Source organism: Halichoerus grypus, chromosome 9, assembly GCF_964656455.1.
Source record: "Halichoerus grypus chromosome 9, mHalGry1.hap1.1, whole genome shotgun sequence".
Lineage (NCBI taxonomy): Eukaryota > Metazoa > Chordata > Mammalia > Carnivora > Phocidae > Halichoerus > Halichoerus grypus.
This window is the reverse complement of record NC_135720.1, coordinates 44,201,324-44,223,214: the sequence shown is the minus strand read 5'-3', so window position 1 is coordinate 44,223,214 and position 21,891 is coordinate 44,201,324. Positions and strand designations below refer to the sequence as shown.

The window sequence follows — 21,891 nt, the reverse complement described above, 5'->3', positions numbered from 1 at the left end:
TATTAAGAAATTATATATTGTTATTTTCTAAAATAAGTTCTGGTAAAGAGTTTCAAAATTCAGTTGTTTCAAATGCCACACAATTATTCCAAGACTGCTACTAAAAAGTTATAATACATGCAGTGGATGAATAAGAAACCAACATGCACATTCTTTCTCTCGGGATAAACTCAAATAGGAAAAGAGGAAAAAGCTAGGTCTGCTTAATGTATCTTCCAAATACTCAAGTGGGAAAACCAATTGCTCTTTTGAAGTAGAGGTTTGAGCAAATTACAAGGCTCAGAAGTTGTCAATAATTGATGGATTCTGCAAATAATGGTTACAAATCACAAACAAAAGAAAAATCTTTAACAACATGTAGTGAGAAGAGAGCAATGGGCCACCAACTGAACTTTTCAGGTACTGGCAGATTAAAAAACTATCATCATGAACATCATTTCCAAATACAAAGTAACAACATGTAATACGCAAGTAAGACACTAAGAACACTTCAGCATGACATATTAAAGCAAAACAGAAATAACATACTTACCAACTCCTCCACAGAGGGGACAGACTTAAGATATAAGAAAAAAGTTTGATAATTAGAAAAATATCAAACAAATGAATTTATCTAGTGGTATAATCATTATAAGGAAAATTCCCGTATGCTGAATATCATTTGGGTAAAGTTCATTAGAACAAATATATTTGCAAATCCATAAGCAACAGTAACTACGTAGTGTTAGATTAAAACTTTTTGTTTCACCAAAATTAGTCAACCTACCTGGTTCCGTGCCTTTCCACTACAGCACCCTGTTTCAGATCTAATGTTAAAACTTCAAGTAAATTCTTTTCTAGTGAAAAAGTACATTGTTTCTCAATGTTAACATCAAACATCCCAAAGAAGCCTCGAGAAATCTGACTCATTTCAGTTAAACGTTACTAACTTAGATTCATAGAATTTCTGAAATTAAAAGGTTTAAGGAGAATGTAAATATTCAATTAAATAAATTCTAACATCAGTATTAGAAACCAGTCAAATGAAATTAACTGAAATCAAGTAAAACTTAAAAATGTATGACTATCATCATCATCATTTCATCTCCTGCCTCTCCCAAGCTGTATCTGTCTTATTGCTGTGTCCCCTATGGTCAGCAAAGTGTCTGGCACTGAGTGCACAATAAATACACAGGAGATTAAGCTGAAATGAAACTTTAAAAAATTTTCTACTTAAACAACCTGTATTAAGAGGGCAAAGGTTAATTATGGAAAATGTATATAATGAGTATTATACAAACATCACAGAATGTTCAGTGGCAGGAAAAATGCTTATAAGAGCCACAGAAAAATGTACTCCTGGTTGGCACCTAATTCCATTTTCCCCTTCTTCCTTATTAACAGAACTCCAGTTTGACTGGAAGTGGCCATGTCACCAACTAAAAGGCTGAAATGCAAGCCGGGATTGCCAATGAGATGGCTAACTGGATGGGCAAAAATCGCTGAGGAGGATTTCATGAAAAGTTCTTTAAAGAAGGCTAATGCAGCCTGGAAGCATCCTTTTGCCCTTTTCTTAGATTCTTCCTTCTTCCTGCCTGCAATGAAGAAATCCTAAGGACGGAAACCATGAGCTAAAAATGGCAGAGCACAACAACAAAAAGCACCGATATACCTAGTTATCTATAGGGCTATCATATCAGCTCCAGACTACCTATCTCGGGACTTGGGAGAAAATAATTTGTACTAATCAAGAATAATCCCAGTGTTATTTGGATTTCTGTTATATGCAGCCGAACTTAATCCTAACTGATCCAATAGGAAAAAAAAAAAAAAAAAGTTTACATGTTATAATCACAAATATCTTTTAAATATATTTACACAGATACTTTCAAATAGGAAAATCCTATTCTAAGTATCAACTGCCTATTGGTATTATCACTTCTCACCCCTAGGGGATGAGACTGTGGATGATCATAAAGATCTTTACATTTTCTGCGTTTTCTAAATTTCCCACAATGAGCACATATTATCTTCTATATTCAAAGCCTCATTAAAAACTGTCCTCTTCACCCTCTAAAATACATGGAAGTATATGTTACCTTCTAAACTACTTACCAGTTTTGCCTTAATGGTACCAGAGTCAACACTCTGACCAGTTTTAGCATGGAGCTGAAGCTGGATAGAGTGCAGCTGTAAAAGCTGATCGTGGACTTCTTTCTCCAACACAACTTTCTCTGCCTGGGTCTCTGTCAGTTCAGATTTCAGATCCACCAACTGAGCCTTATAAAACAACAATGAAAAACATCAAGTAAGCTAATTTTCTTTATTTTGACTCTAATAATTATTCAAAGATGACACAGAAAGACTACCTTTAAAATGAACAGATGAACACCAGAATGAATAGATGAACTGAGTTATAAGACATCCAACTAAGCAGTCATAAATTCAATAGCACACGTAAGATATCTGAGTGGCAAGAGAACCAACTCTACCGGAAAGAGTATCTCCTTTTTTTAAAATAAAGTTTGTTTGTTTGTTTATAATCTCTACACCCAATGTGGGGCTCATACTCAAAATCCTGAGATCAAGAGTCCCATGCCCTTCCAACTGAGCCAGCCAGGCACCCCCATAAACAGTATCTCCTGGGGCGCCTGGGTGGCTCAGTTGGTTAAGCGACTGCCTTCGGCTCAGGTCATGATCCTGGAGTCCCGGGATCGAGTCCCACATCGGGCTCCCTGCTCAGCGGGGAGTCTGCTTCTCCCTCTGACCCTCCTCCCTCTCGTGCTCTCTGTCTCTCATTCTCTCTCTTGCAAATAAAATCTTAAAAAAAAAAAAAAATTTAAAAAAAAAAAAAAAACAAAAAAAAAAAACAGTATCTCCTAATAACACAGAATGCTATTTCCATTTTACTTCGCTTACTTGAAGAAGGCTTTTCACTGTTTCACCTTTACCTACAAAGTTTATGAAAATATAAACATATGGGATGGCTCATCATCCTTAGAGATAACATGTGTGCCCCAGTAGTCCACTAACATTAATGGTATATCAAAGGAGAGGCAAGTGGCCACCCCAGAGAATACTAGCCCATATCAACCAACCCATTATCAAGTAATTATTTCAGGTGCTAAGGTAGGAGCCACTGAGGTCACAATGGGCCTAAATATCAGAGTTAACTGTAAGCTACAGTTCTGCTATAGCAGAACAACTCCTCGGAACCACTTATCCATTCAAGCTGAAGTTTTAATTTTCACAATTAATGTGTTCTACAATTGTGCACAGGATGTGTTTCTTGTGGGTCTGGTCTTCCTAAGTGGTCAACAGATTAAAGTTCAAGCCTGGTGATGGGTATTAAAGAGGGCATGTATTGAATGGAGCACTGGGTGTTATACGCAAACAATGAATCATGGAACACTACATCAAAAACTAATGGTGTAATGTATGGTGATTAACATAATAAAATTAAATTAAAAAAAAGGCCTGAGTTTTCTATTTAATTCAACATAATTGTACTAAGCATCAAGGGGCTCAGAACTATGCCAACTCAGTGAGAAAAGAATTGTGGAAAATATGTTTAAAATTATAGATGATAACTATTTATGTCTTGGAAAAGCTTTCTTATCAACTGAGGTGATATAAATGCAAGCCAACTAAAGAAAAATGTGGCAAGTTACAGATATATTTAGAATTGGTCATCCCAAGGAATTCAAAGCAAAGGAAGGCTTAAAGAGGGTTAGTGAGGGAAAGCGAGTTCAGAAGTGCTTTGAAGTTAAATGACAAGGACAAAACAGAAGTAGTAAAGCAGGGGCGCCTGGGTGGCTCAGTCACTAAGCATCTGCCTTCGGCTCAGGTCATGATCCCAGGGTCCTGGGATCGAGCCCCGCATCAGGCTCCTGCTCCACGAGAAGCCTGCTTCTCCCTCTCCCACTCCCCCTGCTTGTGTTCCCTCTCTCGCTGTGTCTCTCTCTGTCAAATAAATAAATAAAATCTTTAATTAAAAAAAAAAAAGTAGTAAAGCAGTCCAGAGATGGAAAGAAGACTAGCAGAAGCAGAGAGAAACCTGAAGCAACTTAGGTAAATTCTCTGGGTACAGTGACCAAAGGACTGAAATACATCTCTACCAATTGCACCAATCAGTACCTAGTACATAAAAGATGTTCAATAAATATCTTTAAGTTGAAATGAATTCTAAGACTAGCCCTGTACTTCCAGATAAATCACTGTCTTCGCTGGTTTCCCCAATTTTAAAACAGGGATAATATCCATGGCTTTGACTATTCTCCTAAGATTATTAATCTTATACATGAAAGCACTTACTAGAGTATGAAGATGTTATTATCAAGGAGTTTAGACTACTCAGAGAAGTTCTCTATTGACAGAATGCCCAAGACTGGATAGGAAAGTGAAACTGGATAAATGACTAGCTCTGGATGAAAGACCAAAACTGAGATCTAATCCCACTGGAAATCACTGCATGCTCTCAATGATGTTTTTGGTTTTGTTTTAATGACGCTTTATTGAGATATAATTCCTGTACCATAAAATGCACTCTTTTAAGGTGTATGATTGAGCAGTTTTTAGCATATTCATAGAGTTATGCAACCATCATCACTGTATAACTTTGAAACATTTTCTTCAATTGACATTTTAGCGACATGTTATTTGCAGGAAAGGTGAAGATAGGGACATTAGCAACACCCTATTGGAGCTTTCCAAATGATGTTATAATGGTAACTTTGTAAATGGAAATAAAGCATTTCACAATGCTGAAAGGAAATTGTTGGCAACACAGATTGGATGTCCAGTGGAAAATTAGATCAACAATGACAAATATTTCAAGCTTAGAGAATAGTGAAGCCATTGAAGGAAATAGTAAGATCAGGATGGTAGCTTATGTAGACAAGAGGGAGGAAGACAGATGAATTAAGTTTTAGACATGTTTGATTTTTGTGTCAGCCATGATATAATCAACAGGAACTATCCCACGGAATGTTGAAAATAAAAAAAAAAACAAGTGATAAATTGGGACTAGGGTTGGCACAAGGAACACAGAGATAGGAATTTATATCCTAAGACTGAATTAGAGGGAAAACAGATGGCCAAGGACTGGGGCTTGGGTAACAACCAGAGGTAGAAGAAAAGAGGTGGCATGCTATAAATATAAACCAAAATGTTTCATAATATAAACACTGTTGCATCTTGTGTTACTTCTTAGAGATCACTCCATATCAGAAGAACTTCCTCATCCCTTTTTATAATATTTTTATTCATGTATAACTTACATCAGAGAAGTACACACATAATGAATTCCAGAAAATAAACTTATCTATTTAACTACCACCTAGATAAAGAAATAGGACAGTACTAACACTCGAGGACTCTCCTTGTGGCTCTTTCCCAATCATTACCTCCCCTTTATCCACAGACATAACCGTTAGAGTAATACCCTGAATTCTAACATCACAGCTAGTTTTGCCTGTTTTTGAATATAACATAAATAGAATCATATGGTATGCATTCACTCATGCCTGGCCTTTGCCTTAAGATTATGTTTATGAGATTCATTCATGTTTTGTACAGCTACAGCTCATTCATTTTCACTACTACATAGTATTCACTAAATGAATATACCAAAATTTATCATTTTCATTCTTTTTGATGGATATTTATGCTGTTTTCCAGTTTTTGACTATTAAATTGATATTGGTATGAACCTGTCTTTTGGTATATATGGAAAACAGTTCTGTTGAGTATATATCTAGGAGGGAAACTGCTGGTTTACAGTGTATGAATACGTTAAACCTTGGTAAATAAGGCCAGTTTTCCAAGTGATTGTGTAACTGACATGCCCACCATTTATGAAAACTCAGCTTCACATCCTTGCCTTCACTTGGCATTGTCAATCTTTTTACTTTTAGCTATTCTGGTAGGAATACAGTGGAATTCCATCATGATTTTAATTAAACCTTCTTGATTACTAATCTTAGTAATTAATTAGTAATTACTAATTATTTAGTAATCTTATTTACTAATTCTTCATTACTAATAAGGTTAATCACCCTTTTCATGTTTATTGGCCATGTGGATATTCTGTTTTGTGAAGTGCCTATCAAGTCTCTTGCCTATTTTTCTACAGGATTATCTATTTTTTTCTTATTCTTGCAAGCACACTCTCTCTCCCCCTTCCTCCAAACACACACACACACACACACACACACACACACATTATGAGTAGGTGAATGGGCAAAAAAGGGTGAAGGAGAATGAAAGGTACAGGCCTTCACTTATAGAATGAGTAAGTCACAGGATGAAAGGTACAGCATAGGGAATATAATCAATGGTATTATAGTAGCACTGTATGGTGAAAGAGGATTGCTACACTTATGCTGAGCAGAGCAGAGCATAGAGAGTTGTTGAATCATTATGCTGTACACCTGAAACTAATGTAACATTGTGTCAACTATACTTCAGGTTTTTAAAAAAAAAGATTTAGATGCTAAAAGAAATAATTATGCTAGTAGTCGACTCTGTTCTTTAAATATAATAAACATATGCAAGATATTAAAGTAGGACTTCATTTCCGTTGCCTTCTAAAACGGTATGTAACAGTTTTCACACAGTATCTTTCACAAATACTCCTAACTGAAAAACTTAGAAAAGAAAAAAAAAACTTACATGTATGATAAATGTGTTATAGATTTTCTTCCATTTAACAAAAAATATGCCTACCAAAAAAACTATAAACATTTAAAATCACCTTTTACTAGACAATGTTCAATACAACTTGAAGATTGCTCCTTTAAAGTACAAATAAGTCTTGGGGTGCCTGGGCGGCTTAGTCAGTTAAACGTCTGCCTTCGGCTCAGGTCATGATCTCAGGGTCCTGGGATCAAGCCCCACATTGGGCTCCCTGCTCAGCGGGGAGTCTGCTTCTCCTTTTCCCTCTTCCCCCCACCTCGTGCTCTCTCTCTCACACTCTATCTCAAATAAATAAATAAAATCTTTAAAAATAGGCTTTGTCTGGAAAGTCCTTCTTAGTCAAAAAAAACAAAAAACAAAACCCAAAAACTCAAAACCCTATAGGTTTCTATAGTCTTTGAAACAAAGTAATCACAAAAGGAAAACAAATATTTGAATACTATACATTCTTTTTGAGCAGTATGAAACTTATACTAAAATGAACCTACACCCAGAAATAGTTTAAAATAAGCCATTTAATCTATCACAACTCTTACCTCTTTTCTCATTACTGTGACTTTCATTCTGCATTTGTCTGACTATTTCTTTATAGTGTTGTCTAATACATTCCTCTCTGCAGATCTGGAATATATTCCTCTATGTAGATCTATAACTGGTAGTTAGATCTAAAGGTTTAATTAGGGGTGCCTGGCTGGCTCACTCAGTAGAGCACGTGACTCTTGATCCTGTGGTTGTGTGAGTTTGAGCCCCATGCTAGTGTAGAGAGAACTTAAAAATTTAAAAAAAAAATTTTTTTTTAAGGTTTAATTAGATTTACTTAATTAAATCTTTGTGACAAGGGGTATACTATGTGTTTCAATAGGCATATAGTGTCTGGTGGTCCCAAACCAAAAATTTCATGAGTTACTAATAACTGAGTAAAACTCCTAGAGTTAAGAAAGAAGAGGCATAAGTGGTGTTCATTAATTAATTTGGCAGACGAATATTTAAGTCAGAAATGATTATAATTTTAAAAGGGCAAGGAAAACAGGGTAGTACACAGGTGTTTTCAATGTGGCCTATTACAAACACGGATTCTTAAGTCGAATAATTTCTCAAGAAGTTGACCAACTTAAAAAATAAGTAAAAGTCCTTTACAAAGAGAAGATGCAGATATTAAAATTCGAAGCCCAGTCTCTCTGCTCCTCCTCGTTTCTTGTCCATGATGTAAGCATTTTAGCTGCTAAGAAAACAGTCATTGATAAATTTTATGTCAAGATTAGAAATTCCCATATTTTATTTAATGGTTACCTTCCTAATATCACCAAATTTTAGAATTTAAAGAGATCTTAGAGAACATAAAGACAATAATGATGACAATTACTATTTACATAATGAAACCAAGGCCAATCAAAATTGTTTTTATATCCAGGGCTACCCAACTGCTCAGCAGCAAAACAGCACTTTCAACCCAATTACTCACAGGGCAAGGCAGTGGAAGTGTTATCAAGCAGCTGGCCATAAGGAGAAAAAAATGTGTTTCTATAGTTACAATACATATGTTTAACTTACTAACAATATTCACAGCTACCACAAAGCAAGCATCTATATACCATATGGCAGGCATATACACACCATACATTATCTGTAATTCCTACTCTCCAACTTCTTTCTTAATACTTAAGGAAACGGGAAGTCAGAGTTTAAATGATTTGCCCCAAATCACATAGCTAATAAGTAACAGACTCAAAATCAGCCTGACCATAAAAAAGCCTGAGTATTTTTCACCTGACTGTCTTACTTTGGGAACACTAGAACTAGTAAAGAGTGAAAGTTTAAAGGAAACAGCTGATTTCAACCTTCAACTCTTACTTAAATTTTCAAGCAATATCCCAAAAATGCTTTAAAAAGCAAAATTGAGGGCGCCTGGGTGGCTCAGATGGTTGGGCGTCTGCCTTCGGCTCAGGTCATGATCCCAGGGTCCTGGGATTGAGTCCCACATCGGGCTCCCTGCTCGGCGGGGGGCCTGCTTCTCCCTCTGCCTCTCTCTCTCTGTCTCTTATGAATAAATAAATAAAATCTTTAAAAAAAAAAAAAAAGCAAAATCTAAAACAGTTAAAAACTATGTTAAATACAGTCTTAATTTGGGAAACAATCTTTTCACTTTCCTACATTTGATCTTGAAGATTCAATTATAGAAAAAATAAAATATTGGTTAGCTCAGTGATGGGTATTAAGGAGGGCACGTACTGCATGGAGCACTGGGTGTTATACGAAAACAATGGATCGTGGATCACCACATCAAAAACCAATGATGTATTGTATGGTGACTAACATAATAAAATTTAAAAAAAGAAAAAAGATTTAGATTAACATACTTAAAAAAAAAGAAAAAAGAAAATAAAGCTAACCATCAAGAAAGACATTCTTTCCCTAGACAGTAAGGATAAAATGATCTTATTCCAGGAGGTCTGTGGGCCTTACTTAGGACCATGGCCTTCACTACACCCAAGCCATTAAATCAATGGTGAGATTTTCTAAAGTAGTAATTCTCAGCAAGTGGTCCAGCTGGAATGGGGTGTGGAGACAGATGAAAATCGAGGCGTATTTCACAAAGTAGGAATGAAGTATTCCCCCCCAAAAAAAGACAGAGAAGCAGTCTATCTAAATAACATTAGAACGTTATCATCACCACTTATTTGTATTTAATGGAGCTGTTACTTTTCTATTTTTCATCTCACACTCTTTCAAACATCCAAACTTTTCCAACAAGATAATTCCTTTCTCAAATAATCCGTCACTACTGGATACCACTGTGTGACACCAAAATCAAAGGAATTTTTTATTTTGAGTTTCCTATTTTTCCACTTTGTCTAGACCTTAATCGTCTGTCCATGTTACCTTCTAAAAATACACAACAGTTGTATTTTTTTCTTTCTAAACAGAAGCTAGTTTTTATTTAACAGTCTTGTGGATAAAAATGCCAATTAGTTTACCTCAAGCACCCCTCAAAAACCTCTAGTTCAGGAGAGGATCAAACTAAGACAAGAAACTAGCAAACATCATATTGTATGCCAGGGAACTTGGATCTAGATCAGTCATTAGTTTCAGCGTGTCATTCAGCTCTTTTGGTAACACATTTTAGAGGGCCCAACCTAAGAACCTAAACAAATCTGGTAAAATATCTTTATTTTGCACATGAAGAAACTGAGGCCCAAAAAGATTAGGTGAGTTGTCCCAAATTACAAATGGCATTAGAACACAGACCTTCTGACATTCTGTGTAATCCTGGCAGTAAGAGAAATGGTGCTGAAGCAGCCCATGAGCTCCAGATGAGATCACATCCCCAAATCTCAGAAAAACAGGGCTTTAAGCAAGAAACTCAGAACATTCCTCATCTAGCCAGCAGTGTATGCATACAAAAGCAGGCACAGACATGCACGCACACAAAAGCACACGTTCCCCAAGCTGTTTAAGAATTACAAAGAAAATAGCTGACTCCAAATAGCAGTTTAACTGTAATGAACAACAGCACAGAAAGCTGCTGATAAAGAAGTAAATATAATCTCACATTTACCTATAAATGTTTCTGCACCTTCTGTTTTTAAGTATGTGTACACAGGGGAAGGGAGGGAAAAATGAAACAAGATGAAACCGCAGAGTGAGACAAACCGTAAGAGACTCAATCTCAGGAAACAAACTGAGGGTTGCTGGAGCGGTGGGGGGTGGGAGGAATGGGGTGGCTGGGTGATAGACATTGGGGAGGGTATGTGCTATGGTGAGCGCTGTGAATTGTGTAAGACTGATGAATCACTGACCTGTACCCTTGAAACAAATAATACATTATATGTTAATAAAAAATAAATAAATAAATAAAGTGTACAAAAGGTAATCACTAAAAGGAAACAAGTATGCTTTTTAAATGTCTGTATTTTTTTTTTTTATGTTTGAAAATGCAGTTTAGGATGGAAATAGATTAGAATTTAAATCTCTAGCAATTATATCATTTAATACCAATATCTAAAATTAATCATCTACACCAACCTACTTCCCAAAAGGCTTTAAAGTTCGTAAGATATAAACGTAAAAAATAAACATATAGAGATGGCAAGATATCACTATAAAAATATCATCCTAATACTGTGTATTGTGTATTAAATTTAATACTAGTTTCCTATAACTAGGAGAACTTTATATTATATAATTCTCCTTGTCTCATTAAAATAAGCAATGCCATTTTATCTGGTGAGACTCTTTCTTTCCTGGAACTAAACTTTTAAAAGAAAGCATCACAGAAATTGTTGTATAAAGGATCCTGAACGACAGCAGAAGCAGAACAGAACCATATTCTTCACGTGACCTTTTCTCCTGTGACAAAAGTCAAGGGGATAATGTAACTAACAAAAGTATTTTGATCCATTCCCTGGTTTTTCTTCTACTCTTTCCACATAGCAGAACAAACTCTTAGAGCTAATTTGAGTTAACACACACCTCTATCTTCTCTTTTCCCATAGGCCTGAAGTGGTCAGCATTGCTCCGACTACCCAAGTTTACAGAAAGCCAAGAAGTCCTATTTGAAAACAAAGACTCTGACCAAACAGAAAATATATCCACAGGTCAAATATAAAAACCTCTGCCGCCTCTTGAGATAGGAAATAATATTCCTCTTTACTACAAGTTGGCTGCTGAAACAGTCCGTTCATTTGGCTTACAAAAGTTATGTGAGAAAACACCTATTCACTCCAATTTCCTCTCGATCCAAGCATAAGGACCACTAACTTCATCTGTCATCATTTCTCCCCAAACTGCTCTGCAGCTTAAGACAAGCAAACTTATTTTTATTTTTAAAATACATTCATTCAAAAAGTATTTATCAACCCCCAACCATATGCCAAGCACTTGGCTGGATTCTGGGGATACACTGGTAGATGACACATATGTGGGTCCTGCCCTGCAAAGCTTATGGTGGCCTCGTGCGGGAGGCAGCACGTAAAGAAAATGAATGGCACATGTGCCAGGCACTGTTTTGAATAATTGTCTTAATCCTCATGCTAAGCCTCGAGAGACGCAATTTTTTGTACAGAGAAGGAAACTGGAATGCGGAGAGGTTAGGTAACTTGTCCAAGGTCATTACAAGCTAGTAATATAATATATAATTACAAAGCATACGCTGTACGAAAGAAACAAGGGAATCAGTGGGGTGGGAGAGTATGGTTCTTCTTCCCATTACTATCAGAGCAGCAGTTCTCACAGGTCTGTGGGACCTTTCCAGGGCATCCACAAGGTCAAAACTATTTTAGTAATAATAAAACAGTTGCTTTTTTCACCATGCTGACATTTGTACTACAGGTGCAAAAGCAATGATGAGTAAATGATAATAGCATTTTAGTACAAGTCAATGCAGTGTACTCTTCACCACTATGTGCTTGCGGTTTGAAGAAAATAAAAGTTCATTTAAGAATGCCCATGATGCAGCAGTAAAAATTATTAATTCTTAAAATCTCAAGCCTCGAGTTTAACTTTTTAATATTCTGTGTGATGAAATGGGAAGTGTGCATAAAGCGTATATGCTGCATATCAAACCATATTGTCCCAAGAAAAAGCACTTATGCAATTGCTTGAGTTGCAAAACCAAACATTTCTTTTCATGGAACATCATTTTTACTTGAACGAAGAGCAAATACAGTTATTAAGGTTAATGTATTTGGTAGACATAATCTTGAGAATAATTAAGTCAATCTGTTGCTTCAAGGCAAACAACTGGCAGCATTTATTGCCAATGATAAAAATTTGTGTTTTCAAATGAAAATTAGAATTTTGGAAAAATTGAATCCATCACCATGATCTTAACAGCTTCTAAACATTTAAAGATTCTTCTAATGAGACTGGTAATAGTAACAAATGTGATCTTTATTTTAATTTTTTAAAAAGATTTTATTTATTTATTTGACAGAGAGAGAGAGTACAAGCAGGGGGAGCAGCAGGGAGAGGGAGAAGCAGGCTCCCTGCTAAGGAGAGAGCCCAATGTGGGGCTCGACCCCACAACCCTGGGTTCATGACGTGAGCCGAAGGCAGACGCCTAACTGACTGAGCCACCCAGGCGCCCCCAAATGGGATTTTTAAAATATTGTATAATGAGATGTGCCCGCATTTAGAAAATCTGCATAACTCAGCAAACCAGTATTTTCAAAATGACCAATCCATAATGTCAACATCATGACTCAGTAAAGGATTCTTTCAATGACTACACATTATTTTATTGTAACAGTGGATGAAAACTTCACTGATAAGAGCTTTAGACTCCATACTGTAAATAACCTTTAAGAAACTACCTTTTAAAAAAAAAAAAGATTTTATTTATTTTGTGAGACAGTATGCATGAGCAGGAGGTGCAGAGGGAGAGAATCTCAGACTCCCCACTGAGCGCAGAGCCCAACTCATCGCTGGATCTCAGGACCCTAAGATCAAGACCTGAGCCAAAATCAAAGAGTTAACCAACTCTTAACCAACTGAGCCAGCCAGGAACCCCAAGAAATTACCTTTTAATATCAAAGAAAGATATCCCCAACTATCTGAAAAGGTTATTAAATACTTCTCCCTTATCCAACTACTTATTTCTGTGAGGTCAAACTTTCTTCCTAGGCTATAACCCAAACCTTGAATCACAACTGTTTGAATGCAGAAGCAGATACAAGAATCCAGCTATCTTCTAGTAAGCCAGATATTTAACAATCATTTTTAAATGTAAAACAATGCTACTTTTTTAAAAAAGTTATTTTCTCATTCAAAATGATACTTATATTAACATCTAATAGGCTTACTGTTGCTATTTTTAACTGATGCAATAAATAAGGTTTTCTCAGTTTTAATTTCTAATACCGTAAACGCAAATAGATATAACTCACATAAAAAAAAACAAAAAACAAAAAACAAAAAACCTCTTTGGGGACCTCTTAATTTATACAGTGTAAACAGGTCCTGAGACCAAAATGTTTGAGAACTATTGTCTTAGAGTCTGAAGAGAGGCCTATGTGGCTGGACCATACAAAATAAAAGAGTAGTAAGATATGTCATTGAAGACATATCCACAGGTCAGATCATACAGAGCTTGTCAGCCATAATAAGAAGTTTGAATTTTATTCATAATATTATTGAGGAATTTTAAGCAGAAAGACATGATTAAATTTATGTTTTAAAGAAGGCAGCTGTGTGTAATATAGGAGACAAAGTGAATGAACTAAGATGGGGGGGAGAGATTTGAAATAGAAGCAAGTAGATAAATCCGTGATGTATTTTTGACAGTTAAATTACTGATGTTAACCACAAAATGAAGTCCCAAATAACATGTTTCTTGTTTCCACTGTAATGTTAAAGAACTCAGTTGCTCTATGATCAAACTGGAGGTAGGGTGAGGAGAATCAACTCACCCAATATTTTAGAAATGTCACAAGCACACTAAATCCATACACAATACTCTCATATAGTGATGTTTAATGTTATTTTAGTCACAGTTCCAAATTTTTCTTAAAGTGGAATACCATGAAATCCTAACTCACCAACCATATCCTTGTGAATTACATACCAGGGGAATAATGAACCTGCAGATTCAGTCATTCAACAGTGTGGTGGACACTGTGTTAGACACCATGGATATAATCAGACAGACACCAGCCCAGCTCTCACGAAACCCGTATTACAGAATGATTATTGGTAATCTTGGGAGGATTCACGGCAGAACACTAAAGTGTTTCAAATAATTTCTTCACTCAGATAAACAGCTATTGAGTACATGCTGTATGCCAGGATCTGGAGACAAAAAGATGAATGAGACATGGATTCTGCCCTTCAGAATTTCACTGTCTAGTAAAGAGATAAAATGACATTTCTAATTATGATGTAGTGTCATAAACACTATTATAGAGGCATGTGTGATGTACCAATTCAAAAAGAAGTGGATTTGAATTTCCCTGATGGCTAATGATGATGAACATTTCTTCATGTGTCTGTTAGCCATTTGTATGTCTTCTTCAGAGAAGTGTCTGTTCATGTCTTCTGCCCATTTTCTGACTTGATTTTTTGTTTTTTGGGTGTTGAGTTTGAGAAGTTCTTTATAGATCTTGGATACCAGCCCTTTATCTGTAGTGTCATTTGCAAATATCTTCTCCCATTCTGTGGGTTGCCTCTTTGTTTTGTTGACTGTTTCCTTTGCTGTGCAGAAGCTTTTTATCTTGATGAAGTCCCAAAAGTTCATTTTTGCTTTTGTTTCACTAGCCTTTGGAAATATATCTTGAAAGAAGTTGCTGTGGCTGATGTCAAAGAGGTTACTGCCTATGTTCTCCTCTAGGACTTTGATGGATTCCTGTCTCACATTGAGGTCTTCATCCATTTTGAGTTTATCTTTGTGTATGGTGTTAAAGAATTGAGATACCACCTTACACCAGTTAGAATAGCAAAAATTGACAAGGCAAGAAACAACAAATGTTGGAGAGGTTGTGGAGAAAGGGGAACTCTTACACTGTTGGTGGGAATGCAAGTTGGTATAGCCACTTTGGAAAACAGTGTGGAGGTGCCTCAAAAAATTAAAAATAGAGCTACCCTATGACCCAGCAATTGCACTACTGGGTATTTACCCCAAAGACACTGATGTAGTGAAAAGAAGGGCCAATAGCAGCAATGTCCACAATAGCCAAACTGTGGAAAGAGCTGAGATGCCCTTCAACAGATAAATGGATAAAGAAGATGTGGTCCATATATACAATGGAATATTACTCAGCCATCAGAAAGGATGAATACCCAACTTTTACATCAAATGGATGGGACTGGAGGAGATTATGCTAAATGAAATAAGTCAATCAGAGAAAGTCAATTATCATATGGTTTCACTTATTTATGGAACATAAGGAATAGCATGGAGGACATTAGGAGAAGGAAGGGAAAAATGAAAGGCAGGTAATAGGAGGAAGAGATGAACCATGACAGGCTATGGACTCTGAGAAACAAACTGAAGGTTCTAGATGGGAGGGGGGTGGAGGGGATGGATTAGCCCGGTGATGGGTATTAAGGAGGGCACGTACTACATGGAGCACTGAGTGTTATATGAAAACAATGAATCGTGGATCACTACATCAAAAACTAATGATGTATTGTATGGTGACTAACATAACACAATAAAATAAAATTTTTTTTAAAAAGTGGGAAAAAAAAGGAAGTGAAAGTCTGAGTGATGTATGCAAGTGTTGAATCACTATATTGTACACCTGAAACGAATATTACATTGTATGTTGACTAACTGGAATTTAAATTAAAAAAAAAAAAAAAAGACGTAAAAGGGTCAGTCGGAGAGGAGAAATTCACCCGAGTACTGAATGGAGATCAGCTAATATACTGTGTACGGAAAGGTCTGAGAAACGAAAACCCCTCTCAAGTGAGATAGGGATGTTTATAGGTCAGAAAGGTTGGTATTTAATGTGTGAGTTTCAAATTTCCAATTTTAAAAAAGGGCCAAGGAAACACCAATTCTGAAATCCACATGTAAATTAACCGGATGTTAATCTGGAAGGAATTACTCACTACTCATTAAGGTTTTGAAAGCACTACAGGGAAAAAACCACCAACCAATTCTTAGAAACCAAAATGGGGGGCGCCTGGGTGGCTCAGTCATTAAGCGTCTGCCTTTGGCTCAGGTCATGATCCCAGGGTCCTGGGATCCAGCCCCGCATCAGGCTCCCTGCTCCGCGGGAAGCCTGCTTCTCCCTCTCCCCCTGCTTGTGTTCCCTCTCTCGCTGTGTCTCTCTCTGTCAAATAAATAAATAAAATCTTTAAAAAAAAAAAAAGAAAGAAAGAAACCAAAGTGGGTTCACGAAGAGAAAATGTTCCCACCCAAAGTCAGCTTTCGCGAAGCATTTGATATTAAGATTATTTCATATAAGCCATCGTCCTGACCCTCAAAGATCTTACCTTCTAGAGGTAAAGAGCTGTGGCAACCATTAATGGTAGTACAACATAACCAATTTAACAGTCCAAGTGAGTTAAAGGTGTTGACAGCCTCTGCCTATAGAGAGCAGAGATAAATGGGGTGAGGACAGCCTTCAGAGATGGTGATGTAAGTGGTATCTTGAAAGACAAGTGGGTGCGTGATACTGTAGACAATGGGGCAGAGAAGGCATTATACACAAAAGCCTATGTTAAAGTAGCAACGCCATGCAAGAGCAAGGCCTATTTAGACAACTGCACACAAACCAGTTTTATTGAGAGGCAAAAGCAGCCACGAAGGGGTGACAAGGGGGTGAGGACAGACGCACTGGGTGGGCACTGATCACCATGCTAGAGTCTGAATGTTAGCCAATGAGTAAAAGGGAAGTATAAAAAGAAGAGCGACCAGAATCAGAGTTGCGCCTTTTTTAAATATGAACTGTTCAAATGAAACATTTTAGAATGACGTTGACAATGAAAGGATGGTTTGGAGCGGGTAAGAATCAACTAGGAGACTATGTTAGGAATATGCAAGAAAGGATAAGGACCTTAACTATGCACAGTCTTCTAAACTCAACTCATTATCTTTCCTGTCAGACCTGTTCCTTCTCCTGGATTCCTTACTTCTGTAAATGGTCTAAGTCTCCTAGGGCCATCATACCAAATCACCACAAAGTTGGTGGCTTAAAAGAACAAAAATTTATTCTCTCACAATTCAGGATGCCAGGAGCTCAAAATCAAGGATCGGTTCCTTCTGGATACCCTGAAGGAGAAACTGTTCCATGCCTGTCTCCCAGTGTTTGGTGGTCGACCTCAATCCTTGGCATTTCTCAGCTTGCCGACATGTCATCCCAATCTCAGATTCTTTCTGCAGACAGCATTCTTCTCAGTGTCTCTGTGTGTCCTCAGTGTCTCTTATCAGGACAATCTCATTGGATTTAGGGTCCAGTCTAAGCTGCTATGATCTTATCTCTACCCTTACACTAAATACATCTGCAAAGACTATTTCCAAATAAGGTCACATTCTGAGGTTCTGGGTAGACATGAATTTTGGGGGAGACTATTAAACAGCTATCAACTAATCCATTTGTCAAACAGAATTGTGGTGGCATCCAACCTCTTCTCCTCACCCTCCACACGTACATAATTATCAAATCCTGTTTCTCCTTCTTTAATGGAAGATTATCTCCTTTTCTTCATCCCCATTACCATTTTCATTTCAGTAACACTCTTGCCTACATAGCAAACCCCCTGCTACAGCACTGGATTATCACTGTCATCACTGTGCCTGTTACTAGCCATGTAAGCATTGCCGGAGAAAGCCACACAACAGGGCAGACTCGTTGTACCATGAATTTATGATAACTAGCTCCAAGTAAGTCCCCAACGGTGCCTGGCAGTCCTTCTATTTCTCTGGCCAGCTGGCTCTCCCACTCTTCCCTATTTCAAAACTTTTTACTCTCTCCAAGCTCTTATTACTCTCACCCACTTTCAGCAGTTGTCCCAGGCTCCAATTTTACAGAGAATAAAGAAACCATCAGACAAAAACTCTCTCAACCTCCCACCTTCTGCTCTCACTGTTTTCCCCTCCCTCAACACTGTCTCCCTCTGCCTCAAAGTACAAAAGCTATCCTTTCAACATAAGGCCATTCTCTCTACATGTATCTTGGATCTCCTCTTCGTTCAGAAACCTTACGCATACTAATTATCCCTCTCTTTCGCTAGAATATTCAGCTTTCCTCTCCACTAGATGCATCTCATTGGCTTATAAACATGTTTAATTTTTATAACAATACTTCCCTGGAACCCCATACTCTTCCTTCCTGCTACCTATCCACCCACATTTACTCTTTCTGCCTGCTTTTCTTTCCACCTCCTGCTACCTCCCACCAGGCATAAATGTGTGTTCTGGAGAAACCAGTTTCTCTAGCTCTGGAGCCTTGGGCCCCTTACTTAATCCTGAGTAAAATGGAAATAGTAATAATACTAAACCTATCACACAGAACTATCATGAGAATTAGATGAATCAATATACGCAAAACACATAGAGTCTGGCCATTAGTAACTGATCAATAAGGTTAGCAATACAGTTATTGTTAATAATAACTCACATCTATCTATTTATCCAGCCAACTGACATTTGGAGTCATCCTAAATTCCCTCATCCCTCCATTCCAATCCATTTCTACACTGTTCATTTTCACCTCTCAAGTCTCTACTGTTCCGAACACTTACCTCCATCTCACTATCCTACCCTGCACTATCCTTCCTATCCTGCACTATCCTACCCTCACTATCCTCTCAAATGGATCAGAATAAGAACCTCCTAAATGATTTCCTGCATTCATTCTGTTCACTATCCCAAACTCTCTCCTTAACCTAGCTTGAGTGAGCTAATCTAATCTCATACCTGAGGTTACCATCTAGTTTAAAACATTTCCCACTGCTAGGATACAGCCCCCCAAATCTACTGCATGGCCAATAAAATCAAGTAGATATGGTCCCTACCCACCTGTTCAAACTTATGTTGCATCTCATTTCTTTGGCCCTTTGCTCTTGTAACACATACCAACTTTCTTTCAGTTCTTCGAGTGCATTATGCACTTGCCCGTCACAGGTGCGTTCCACTTTCTGTTCTCTCTACTGGAATATTGAATGACATTCCTATTTCTTGTGGCCTAATTAATTCCTACTTATCCTTTATGTCTTAACTCAATAGTCACTTCCAAATGGAGCCTTCCTGATCCCCCAGAACAGGCTCTCATTATTCTAGGTACCTTTCATAATACTCATCAAAGTTGGAATTTCACACTTACGTGATAATTATTCCAATTAACTATCCAATAGAATCCAAGCTTTGTAACAGAAATGACTGTGTCCATTTTTGCTCTCCATTGTATCCCAAATATCCAATACAGCATCTGGCACCATAATTAGTGCTCAATAAATACATACTGAATCAATATTAACCTTCAAGTTCAATGCTACAAAATGGCCTCACTGCTTGTTTAAAAACAGGACAGCTTTAAAGCAGTGAAAGAACAGTACGTCATTAGTTCATTATAAACATGTCTCTAGACCAAAGTTAAAAGTTTCTCCACTGATGGCTGTGAACAGTAAATTGCTTTAAAAAGATATACTGATTCAGCAATTGCTGACAGAAAGGAGGATGTGACAGACGTATTGTTTTGCTGTTATTTTAAAGAAGGGGTATAGAGGTAGAAAACTGCATTTCCAGGTAGAGAGGTGGGTTTTTCTAAAGCACTGGTTCTCAATCTTTGTTCTACTCCAACACACTAATGCTACTATTACTACTACTACTCTTACTACTGTCCCAATCAGTACCTGTGACTCCAGCGCAGCTGTCACCAAGTAGCATACCATAGCAGGGATTCTCAAGCAGGTGGGTAAGGTAAGTAAGAGAGATGTGAGTAATTTGAAATGGCACTCCCTTAATATATTCTGATATTCTTTGCCCTCCCCTTCCCCTTATAAATAGCCCTCTCCCCAAATATAACTTATGGCAAGCAGGAGTCACATAGATGTCATTTATATTTTATTTTAAAATGTAACCTATGATTTTTTTGCAGCTAAAATTGTTCTCCTAACTGCCATGTTAATATTAAACATGGTGTTACCTAAAGACACAATAACTGGGCAGAAGAAGGAGCAATCTGCAAAGATACTCAAGGCCAATTTAAATATGAGTTAGCCATACTGGAGATATCTGTGTTTTGATTATAAAAATATTTTATTATGGTAATATGGTTTAAGGTATTAATCTCTAAAACCACTGAAATTCAGTGCACACCTGTTATATCAAACCACAAATGCACTTGCCCGTCACAGGTGCGAATAGAACTAATTCAATCCACTTATTAAGAAATAAAACAGGGCTAGAAAGTATGGAAATCTTTTCTAAGATTTCAAGATCTCAGGGACTGATAACAGTATATGAAGCAACCTCGGAAATTCTGCAAATAATCCAACAGCAGATCTACCTTGAAAGGCACTACTGACAAGGACCCTCTCTCCTCAGCAGTACATAACCAATTCCACGAAGACCGTAACACCTGCTAAATGCAGAAAGATTAACCCCACAAACAGGTAAGTCAAATGTAAGTGAAAAAACACAAAAACAAAATGTCCCCTCCCCATTTTCTAAGATCTTTTAAGTCAAGGGTTTCAAGCATGTTGAAGAAACATGCTCACATCATGACAGGCTAGCATTTCTCATTTTGAGAAATAACTCCACCTCCTAAGCCAGGATGTGGAGTCAGAATGTGTAATTACAATTTCTGAGAAAAAGAATATACATAATTTATTACAGCTCTGAATATTCATCTAAAATAAAGATGAAAAAGACAGAGCACTACCTCCTACTCACAGAATAATCCTTTCTCCAAAATTAGATATTATATCTGACATCAAAATATCACTGTTGAAAGTATCCTTTGGTCACTTAAAAAAATCAGGTAGATAGTGTTTCATTTTTAAAAAGCTGTTTATCCTCAGTAGATACTTGCAGTTGTAAATGATATGAAAGTTCTCATGTGGCAAAAGCTACTTTTGCTCTGTTATTTAAAGCTAAAGTACTATTTCTAAAAACCATTAAATGCATTTTCACATAAATGCATTATGTGAAAAATAAACTATCTTCTAGAAATAACTACTAATCAAGAAATCAAGAAACATTTTCATACACCTAGAACAAGAAGTGATTAGCTTCCTATCAGCACTTCCATTCCAACCTTTTCAAAAAGGATGGAAGAAATGAACAGTTCTTTCAACAAAATCTCTGATTTGCATCTATGCTAATCACAGATGAATTACACCACCTTTTTCATGGCTAACTGACAGGGAAGAGAAAGAATGCTAACCACTAATCACAGAGAGGATATATATCTGATATTATTATTGATTTCAATCCACTGGGTACTCTCAATCATTATAACCGATAGCAATGATGATTTCTTAGGAAACCTAATGTTCAAAGAGCTTTGCACATTACTGATTATCCTATTTTTATCTACTTTAAGATGAAAGATTCATCTCTTAAATTATCTAGTTAGCAAATGCTCTTTATGTAGTAATATTAATCTCCCATGTTTCTAAATACTGTAATAATGCATTAATTTAACTTCCTGCACAATGTGGTAGGTAGTTTTTTTTTTTCTTTTTTGGAACCACCACCACCACTCCACCCACACCCACACCCACAACCAAGATTAGAGACTAAAGCAAATGACCATTCTTCACACACTC

The 21,891-nt window shown here is 36.9% G+C and overlaps 1 protein-coding gene across 5 annotated transcripts in view; it reads right to left on the bottom strand.

Annotated features, from left to right (window-relative positions):
• The window catches only part of GOPC (golgi associated PDZ and coiled-coil motif containing), a 42,362-nt gene that overhangs the window by 19,245 nt on the left and 1,226 nt on the right, over positions 1–21,891 (bottom strand). For 4 of the 5 annotated variants that reach the window (XR_013441138.1, XM_078054819.1, XM_078054817.1 and 1 more), the window contains exons 2-3: positions 2,095–2,259; positions 533–556 (exon numbers count right to left, since the gene is read on the bottom strand). Coding sequence is in view for 4 of the 5 variants with exons in the window: in XM_078054819.1 (XP_077910945.1) it covers positions 533–556; positions 2,095–2,259 (189 nt within the window). In the remaining variant the exon portion in view is untranslated. The remainder of the gene's footprint in view (positions 1–532; positions 557–2,094; positions 2,260–21,891) is intronic. The other variant, XM_078054818.1, reaches the window with a different exon arrangement.